General features: G+C 49.2%; 1 protein-coding gene across 7 annotated transcripts in view; it reads right to left on the bottom strand.

Annotated features, from left to right (window-relative positions):
• Positions 1-738: 738 nt before the first annotated feature.
• CACNA1E (calcium voltage-gated channel subunit alpha1 E) overlaps positions 739-9,767 on the bottom strand; it is a 384,845-nt gene continuing 375,816 nt past the window's right edge. For 5 of the 7 annotated variants that reach the window (XM_088016637.1, XM_088016633.1, XM_088016634.1 and 2 more), the window contains 5 exons: positions 9,085-9,193; positions 6,043-6,171; positions 4,840-5,020; positions 3,412-3,602; positions 739-1,937 (listed from right to left, as the gene is read on the bottom strand). In XM_088016637.1, the coding sequence (XP_087872763.1) occupies positions 1,395-1,937; positions 3,412-3,602; positions 4,840-5,020; positions 6,043-6,171; positions 9,085-9,193 (1,153 nt within the window). In that variant the 3' untranslated portion in view covers positions 739-1,394. The remainder of the gene's footprint in view (positions 1,938-3,411; positions 3,603-4,839; positions 5,021-6,042; positions 6,172-9,084; positions 9,194-9,767) is intronic. The other 2 variants (XM_028121536.2, XM_028121537.2) reach the window with 1 other exon arrangement.

Below are 9,767 nucleotides of genomic sequence, written 5' to 3'. Positions count from 1 at the left end.
TGACGAGGTCGCATCAGAGTCTCCGTGGCTAGGAGGAGCAGCCCAGGTCTCAGCTGAGGTATATTGACTAATCACCTTCAAAGTGTCAGGACAAACTGACCTTCACTTCACCAACTAGCTGTGGAAGGGGTCCTCCTCCCAGGAGGTCCTCAGTGAACTCAGCCTGACTCTCTCATGGAAGTTTCACATGTCGGTCTGGCCACCTTTCCTCTCGCTCTAGAAGTCTCTACTCAGTGATGGAGGGCCCACCTTGGGTATGTGTGCACTACCATCTCAGGGAGTGGCAGGGAAGCCTGGGCCTCTGGCTCGGGGCCTCGCTGCTTGGCAGAAAGGCCCACTGCCTCCTGGCCCAGAGTCTACCTTGACATTCGGCCCTATGTGCTGGTTCCAGATTCTTCTCTACTGGATGGAAAACAGACTCTGCCTTAAGTGCCCCTCACCGTACTCACCCCACCCTCAGAGATCCCTTAGGACCAGCATTTGCAGGGCTAAGGCCTGGCAGAGTCCTGGCTGGACTTCTGCTCACACCGGCTGGTGCTCTGGCCACAGGGGTTGGTAAATGCTTTCCAAATATACCCTTCCCAGAGCCTCGGTGGAGCCTGAGGGCTGTCCCTGGCCTATCCTAACCCAGCACCTACTGAGGAGGTGACAGGCTTCAAAGAGACGGGACTGTCCCTCCCCGCACCCCCCATTCCCTCCCTCTATTTAAGCCTCTCCCCCAGGGTCCGGGCTGCCGGACTATGGCTTTGCTCACCCAGACCAGCCCTTGCTGCTGCTGCCACAGCACCCTGACCCCTTCTGCCACTTCAACTTTTCCCTTTTGGCCTCCGACCCCTGGCATCCAACACTCCCGCACTTAGCCTACACTTCTCTGGGGGAAGCAAGCCGGAGGGGAGTGTGCAGGAGATGCTCCTGTGGTTGCCCTCCCTGGCAGGGGTGCTGGCTGGGGAGCAAGAGCTGCTGAGGGAGAGGACCCCTCTGCTGGGGTCTCCACAACTCCCTAGCGAAGAGCCAGAAAGTCTTCCAGGCTTTTCAGGGCAAGGGGTGTAGACACAGGCCAGCTCCATCCCTCTGTAGCTGAGCTGACGGCAAAGGGGGAAGGGGCAAGGGGAAGCAAAGCCATCCTCACGTCCCTCCTGCCATGGGAAGCCCCCTGTGCCTTCTCCAATTTCCTGTCCCCAGCAAAGAGGCAGCCCGTGGGCAGGGCCCATCTTGCAAAGGGAAGTAAAGCAATGGGGCGAGTGCCCCTGGTTTTCCTGGTGTCCCTTCGTTCCTCTCGTCTGATGATGCACGGTGTCCTCCCATCTTCCTCCTCCCTCTTCCTTCCCCCCCGGGCAGCACTGGCTTCCCAACTCGGTGGAGAGAAGAGCATGCATCGGAGGGGGGAGCAGCCTCTAGCACTTGTCGTCTTCTTCCGTGTCACTCAGGAGGTCGCCGACAGCCCCACACATGACGCCGGGCCCAGGCCCCCCGCGCCGCCGCCGCCGATAGTGCCCGTTGGGCATCTGCCAGCCATGCCTCAGTGGCGGTGCCGAGCCAATGGTATTGGAGCGGCCCAGGCTGGTGGCCACGGCGGCTTCGAAGGTGAGCGTCTCCTCCTCGCCACAGTCTGAGGCGTGGGAGTCTTCGTGCAGGGCCAGGTAGGGCTCGGAGATGTAGCGCTGAGGGGAGCAGTGTTGGCCCTGCTGGACGAGCCGGGAGCTGGGAGCCTCCACCAGGCCGGCCTCCGTGCTCTCCAGCGCCTGGGAGGTGAGCGGGGAGCCGCCCTCGCTTCCGTCAGCCGGCGGGGAGATGCTCCCGGTGTGGCGCAGCAGGGAGCTGTAGGAAAGGAGGGGCCGTGGCTTTGGGGGAACAGGTGGGAGCTGCCGGCGACTTCGTCTTGGGGTGCTGGTGTCAGAGATGGAGGGGATGGAGCTTTCACTCAGGGAACCTGTGCCCTGCGCAGCGGGACAGACAAGGCAGGTTAGACCGCGCCTGGCCTGATCCCTACTAGGGGCCCGGGTAAGGTCCCCAACCCTCCCTCCAGAGAGCCCTTGGAGCCTGGGGGAGGGAGGTCTGAGCTGGGGGTCCCCTCCGCTTAGGAAGGGAGGGACTGAAGGAGACAGAAGAGTCTCCGCCGTGGAGACCAGGGCCTGTCAACGTAAACTGCAGCTGCAGGCTCAGCAGGTCTGGGGTGGGGTCTGAGACTCTGCATTTCTAACACGCTCCCAGGTGTGGCTGGACCATGGAGCATACACTTAGAGGAGCAAGGATCTGGAAGCTCAAAAAATGTAACAAGGGGCACAGTGAAAGAAAGCCTTGCAACCTCAGAGGAAGACAGCTACATGCAAGATGAATGGATGCTAAGGGGTTGCTGTCTGGGAAACCTTTCCTGGGAAGTGGATCTGAGGGAATAGCAACTTCCTCCCCTCATCTTCACTCTGCCTTCATGTCTTCAGTGGCTGGTTGAGGTCAACTCAGCTTCTACACCCACATGCTCAGCTGCTGCTTCAGGCCTTACTTGATCTGCTCACCTAGACCCAAGGGTCCCTGAGCCCAGCGCTGGTAAATGAACCTTCGGGAAGGTGTTTCTCAAAGGTGTGTGTGACCTATGAACCACCTGCTCAGAAGTTCCTGGGGAAGTAGGGGTCCTTTCAACTTTCTACTTTTCCCTTTCTAGCTGGTCTCACTACTGAAGCAGAGCCCTCTAGGTCCCTGGAATATGCAGTTCTAACAAGCTTTCATGATTCTGTTCACTAAAATTTGAAAGTCACTGCTCTAGAAGAAACTTCTCAACTGCCTCTAAAGTCTACTGTAGCAGACCCTCCCCTTCCCCTCTGCTCACTGCTGCTGAGGGGTTCTCCCATCTGGGCTCCCACAGCCTTAAACAGAGTTTGGGCTGGGAGTGAGGAGGAAAGCGGGAGTCGAGAGAATGTTTTCACACAGCTCGGGTAGTGATTTCTTAGGCAGGGGCTGGAAGGAGAAGGGGGGGGGGGGTCTTCCTTTTGGGATGGCTGGAAGCTAGGTAAGTGAGGTTGAACTGATCCAAATGATAAATCCTGTGCTGAGAGATGGATCACCACTGTAACTAATACTAAGGATCACGCAACTGGTCAAAGAAACTTTTCTGGCTAGAGGTGATCCTTTCCTCCTAAATCTGGCTGAGACTTCCGTGAACTTACTTGTGACTTTGTACCTCTGGGTTCTGAGGACTGAGATGGAATGACTTCTAGATACCATTGTCTTTCTTGGGGCAACTATCTGGTTTTCTGAGTACACAAGCAGGAGGTAGCCAGCTTCTATGCACAATGGGTATAGTTGCTGTGACACCAAGGTGGGTGTGGGTACTAGATGCCCACATTTTGCACCTAACGTTAGCAGACCACCCCTCTGTCTCTTTCTACAGGGGTTCCACTTCCTCTCCAGGCTCACCTGTCTGTTGGGGGTCTGTGACCGGCCCTCACTGGGAGACCTGGACTGCTGGCGCTCTGGGGACTCCCAGTCGGCCTGGGTCCCTCGCTCCTCTGAATTGCAGCGGGAGACATCGGGAGAGAGAAGATGCTTTCGCTCTTTCGACCGCCCCCGCTCTCTGCCCCCTGAGCGATGGGTGTCAGACTTGTGGCCTGGGAGAGATGACAAAAGCACCTGATCACAGCTCTACACATACTGGCCTCTGAACATAAAGAGATGTCATAAAGCCTGGGAGGGACTGGGCCCCTGAGGAATCCTAGCTTCTCCAGGCATGTCAACAGGTGATCTGAAAGGGAGGCAGGAGGGAAAGGTTGGAAAATTACTCTTTTGTGAAGAGGAAAGTGTGCAAGTTGCCATTGGAAAGACACACGTGTCAAAGGATGCACTTGATTCTCTTCTGCTACTGTTTATGCTAGAACACAATTAAGATAGAATCTTTGCCAACAATATGGCCCAGGAATTCTCTGTCCTAAACACGGGTGTGTAATTTTTTGGGGGGAAGGTGGCATCAGTAAAGGGATGGAGGTCAAAGTGTTTCAGTCCCACTGAAGACTTCTAGTCCCATTTCTGCCACTTACTGGCCCTATGCTATAGGCATGTCACAGCTTTTTGATCTCTTTCCTCATCTAGTAAAATAGAAACCATTAGAAAAACATGAGAATGCTTCAAACTCTATCAGTATGACCCTTTTCCTTAAAAAAGAAACAAAACTCAAAAACCTAAAAAAAATTCCAGGTAGCCCTACTGGGGTTGAAGCGGAGTTGGTGGTAAGAGCCCAGCCCCTGCCAGGAATGTGTTAGAGACCCCCTAAGGTGGGGCGCGTGGGTGGCTCAGTCGGTTAAGCGGCTGCCTTCGGCTCAGGTCATGATCCCAGGGTCCTGGGATCGAGCCCCACGTTGGGCTCCTGGCTCAGCAGAGAGCCAGCTTCTCCCTCCTGCTCTGCCTACTTGTGCTCTGTCAAATAAATAAATAAATAAAATCTTTAATAAAAAAAAAAAAAGAAACCCCCTAAGGAACCTCAGTGGTTTTGCAGAAGGTTATTTGAAAATCTCAATTTTTTTAATTATTGAAGTATAATTAAAATAGAAGATTATATTAGTTTCAGGTGTAAAACGTAATTGATTCAACAGTTCTATACATTTTAATGACTTCTATAGCCCTACTCTGAAAGAAAGAAATTTCAGCCTTTATGATGAATATAGAAGACTTTGTTTCAGGACAAATCAGATAGGGAACTCTTTCCTGATGACAAGTGTTCTTTCTTCCCTTGCTCTCCTAAACCTGTATCCTTATCTGAATCCTGTTCCAGTGATTTTCAGTTCTTGTCAGAACTGGTCATCAGCGCAGGAGCCTGAAAAGAGGTGAACAGGGAACACCCCCCCGCCTCACCTGAGTCAGAATTCAGGCGATGAGCTGACAGTCTCAGTGAGGAGTGGTAACTCCGACGACGTGACTTGTAGGTGTTTTCACTGCTTCTCTCCATGGAGAATTCCTCTAACCATGAGGAATTTGAACGCTTATCCCGAATCGTGGAAAATGAACGTCTCATGGAGCTGGGATCTGTCACCACCTGGAAATAGGAGCCCCAGAGGAACACAAAATCTGGATTAATTACGGAAAAGGTCTAAAAGTAAGGAAGAAGTGAGCTAAAGATTGTTGAAGAGTGCAAACTGTAACCTTCCTTGAATCCCTCTTGCTCAGATCTTAGCTGGCGGCAAGCGTCCTATGCTATGTTAACATAGACACTGAGACTTATCCACGGTCTTGTCTTCGTGCTCAGGAAAGCAAGCAGTAAATGTACAGTGCAAGCTTCCCATAGAGCCCTCTACCATAGGGACCCAGCCAGGACCTGCAGTGAACCTTGAGCCACTCTGAAATATGTGAGGGCAATTATCAAAAAGTCTGCACCATGAAAGAAGCATAACTTTGCCTTTTCTTTGTTGCTCTCACCAGGGAAGGCCCTTCCCTATAGCACAGGAGCTTAGGACAGCTCGTAGCTGGGCAGCATCTAAGAATGCATTGCTCTCTATCATCCATCCTCCCGCCCCCCTCCCCCAGCCCCACCTTAAACTCTTGCATTTTGATTTGCCACAGATGTTAAAACAGATCCACAAAAACTTCTTCTCTCTGTCAAAACTTGATGTAAGACAGACAGACAGAAAAAAAGAAGCCAGAAAAACAGACAAAGAAACGAGGCGTGGCCTGCACTGGTTAGGACAGACGGTCCTGACACAGAGCTGTGTGTGTAAGTAACTGCATATGTGCTGGGGAAGCCAGGAAAGGTGAAAGGAAAAAAAAAAGAACCACAGGGAAAATCCTGGAAAATATTTCTTGCATGGCTGGTTGAGTCTTGAAGATGTTGAGCCCATCCAGAAGGAGTTAGACTTTTATGCTTAGGGCTTCACTAAAAACACACTGTGGAGGAGCAAGCAGACTCTAAAGAGAAGGCCCATGAGCCAGATTTTGCTTATACGGAAGGGATGGGGGCAAGTCGAGGGCTCACCTGAAAATATCAGATGATTTTTTCATAACCCACCAATTCAATACAGTCCAGGATGCCACTACACATGGTAGGTGGTGATAGCTTTTTACCTGGGGATCCACAGTCAGGCGTGGCATAGAGGATGCCCTCCCCGATCCCGTATGCTCCTGGGTGTCCGAAGGAAGGTAGATGCCATGGTTAGAGGACTGCACGCTTTTTAATTCACTAACCTCTGGCTCCTGGAAATAAACACACAGCCAAGCTTGTGGGACTTGGTTCCATCTCATTGCTTCTCACCTCCGGTGGATGATTCTGCCTCCTCCATAACAAGAATAGTTTTTAGAAGAGACACTTACATCTTTAAGGTCTCAGTTGTATGTGTATATATGTGTGCATCTATGTGTGCACTTGTGGTATGCCAGATGTCCCAAACAGAAAATTCTACCAGGAACCGAAAGGTAAAGACTACTTTTTCTAGTCAAGTATCCTCTTATTTACCTCTAAGCAGTGCTTCTGATTTTATAGCTCTGTAAAACATTATGTCATAGTACTTCTTAGATAAGTGAAGTTTACTTTCTGAAAGTTGGTAGTGTTTGTTAGGCTTATTCTTTTAATTGGAAGAAGCTATTTGTCAAACAGAAATCACTATTCTAAGGAAAGTCACCAATTTCTGGTATCAAATATATCATCTCAAACCTTAAGACACTTGATTTTATTAGCTGAGAACTTTCTTTCCGATTGAAACCATTCAAAAAATATGATAGATAGCCATTTGTCAGGGATGCTCTCCACTAGTGCAGTCCAATAAAAATAGTATGCAAAGTGCCTCTGTAATTTTAAATTTCCTAGGAACTACATTTAAAAAAATTTTTAAAAACCATCAAGTTTAATATATTTAGCCCAATATATCCAAATATTCTCATGTCAACATGTAATCAATCTAAAACTTGGGATATTTCACATTCTTTTTGGCACCACGTCTTTGACACGGGACAGTATTTTCTGCTTACAGCACATCTCAATCCAAGTGCTCAATGGCCAATGTGGGAAGTGGCTGTTATACTGGCCTATGCCACTCTAGAAGATTAGATTGGAACTCTCTAAGGGGTCAGCTCTTTTAGGTGATTTTCCTGGTTAAAGAATGTCAGTTTGGCAAATGTACGTGATCCATACAGATAGCTACTGTCACTGCCTAAGGGGTAGAGTTGCCTTAGAAATGTTTACATGGGCCACCAAAGAGACCTAGAAATATCCTGGACATCTGGAGATTTTACCAGGAAAAAAAAGCTATTTTATATTTAGAGAATGACACCCTAAAAACCTAGTTGTTTAAATAGGGCACTGCTGAAGGAAAGGGTGCCCGAGACCTGGCTCAGCCTCCAAGACCATTTGGCCGGGTGGTTTCTGGTGTGAAGGGGAGGACTGCCCTCCTAGGACATGTGATATGTGCGCTTGAGGAAATTTTAGTGTTTGCAGTACATGCTTTATAAAGCACACAGGTCCGACTTAAAAAACAGACGTGGTAACAACACTGCAGTTTGTGGGGTGTGGGAGGTGGGATAAGACACATGCACAAATCATGGCCACGCCTCTGGACGTGGAGCAGGGGGCCCCAAGGGATGGGCAGGAGTACACAGTGGTGAGCGTGTGGCACGGGCTGACACCTGAACTGAATTACAGACACCAGTACTGACAATGAGATGAACACAGATCCAAAAAGTCCTGGCACTATGGCTCAGCCCTGGGGAACCCACAGAAATAATGATGTAATAAAGCAAGCCTCCCTGTGAAAGAAAGGACAGATTATTGAGATTTTCCCAGCCAGACACATCATCAGGCAGACAAGCTGTAAAATGCTGAGAGGAACTTTTAAGAATAAAAAACTATCTGTACCAATTAGTCCATGGTGCTAAGTTCCTCATAAAGGAAGGCAGGAAATAGTCCAATGATTCCTGCCTACCTTACCAAGAACACCCAAGGTACTCATACCCTGGGAGGGTTTGGTCTAGCGGTCTCCCAAACATCTACACAGAACTCCCTGTCTCAGCAGTCACAGGAGACGGAATCACCCATTTGTTTGAGCTACCAGAGGGTTTTGCCCCCTCTAAGGGTTCCCATGCCATCAGACATGCACTCCATAAACAGGCCAGTCCCACATTCCACCCACATCATCCAGGATGGCTCTGGGGTGCATGGTAGCAGTGGAGGGGGTCAGGAGAGAAGGGGAGAGAAAACACACAGATGAATTATAATCAAAGTGACACAGAACTCAGAATAAGCTGTCTATGTGGGCTTTTGCAAATGTGGAGTTTTGTCTTTTTCTTTCCAGGCCCATGAACACTTGGGCTTTGATTCTAAGTTCAGGATGGACCTTGATCTCAGGCTCCTGAACTAAGGATAACGGTAAAGTCTATTATCATTGGGAATCAAAACACAAAGCTATTTTAGCTTTGTATTAGCAAAATCTAAAGGTCAATGTGCCCCCGCCCCCCCCCCAGCTTAAACTTGATTCAATAGGTTTCTCAGGAATTTTACCATTTATGCTAATGAAAAACTTTAGGCTCAGGGGAGGGATTTTAGGGACCTCTCAGTATGTACTCGATTTATAGAACTGTGACCAAAAGGGACACACAGAAAAGAGGTAAGAGATTTTTCTGTAACTCTTGGCTGACAGCTCGTCATGGTCACACATGCTCCCCTGAGTTATCCAGGAGGTGGGCATCTCCAGAGGGCCGGCGTAGGGCATTCCTGTGTTCCCAGAAGCAGTACCTGGCTACACTAAGCTGTCCATTTGGTGCCACTCATTCTGATGGTTCGTCCTAAGGCTCCATATCAAAGGCAAGATTTAGTGACTCTTGCTTCTACATTTGCTGCTTACAGGCATAAATTAAGAAGGTTTAGCCTGAAGCGATCTAGGTTCCTGAAGCAGGTAAGGGGTCTCTGGGATTGTTAAAACGTGCAGAGGAAGCATTTGTCAGAGAACATGAGAAAGTCAGCCACAAAAGGAGAGACAGCAGGGTAACTAACTGGCAGGACTATCAGAAAGGGTTTTCCTGATAAACCATAGCTATGAAATAAGATTCGGAAATGAGAGTGGGAGGGATCGGGAAACCAAGGAACTATTTTTGAGGTCATGTAACTCATTCATTCACCAGAGACTGCTGTTCCTGGAACTGTCCATCGGCTGGGTCCATACAAGCCAACTGGAATATTTCCTGGGGGGAGAGCGGACTCATCGAAGGGTATCCGCTACGGCCACTCCTGAAAAGCAATGGCAAAGTCAGACGTCACGTGTACACGAGAGAAAGGGAAAGTCCTGTCATAGCCGCTACTAGCGCCCCACCCCAGATGGGGGACTTCCTTTCTGGCAAGGGCAACACCCGTCAGTACTGGCTGGGTATAAGGCTGGTAACTGACAGGGGGCTGGACCCTGGAATAAAAAGTTTTTTTTTTTTTAAAAAAAAGCACTGGAAAGGAGAAGCCACTGTTTTCAACCTGCATTTGGAACCATTCATCAGAATTCTGCTGGTGACTAGTCTATCTGTGACAAACGACATTATTTGTCACATTCAGCCATATGGAAGACCCATGCTCAATTACAAACCTGTTTCTGCTCAGTTTCTCCCTCCAGCAGAGAAAAAAAAAATACTGTAGTTTAAACAGTGAACAGTTTGTTTAAATATCAAGCAGTCGTGGTCTTTTAAAAAATTTCCCCCAGTCTCAGCAGAAATATGGTCTTATTGTGCCAACATCCTTGGCCAAACTATTCAATGCCATGAACATCCACTGAAGGACAATTCTGTGCCAGACACTATGTCTGTTGGTTTATGAGCTG

This window comes from Eumetopias jubatus, unplaced genomic scaffold (genome assembly GCF_037043125.1).
Source record: "Eumetopias jubatus isolate StellerSeaLion01/CBP00866 unplaced genomic scaffold, mEumJub1_p1.0 scaffold_12, whole genome shotgun sequence".
Classification (NCBI taxonomy): domain Eukaryota; kingdom Metazoa; phylum Chordata; class Mammalia; order Carnivora; family Otariidae; genus Eumetopias; species Eumetopias jubatus.
The sequence above is the reverse complement of the archived record's forward strand: the minus strand, read 5'-3'. Positions and strand labels throughout refer to the sequence as shown.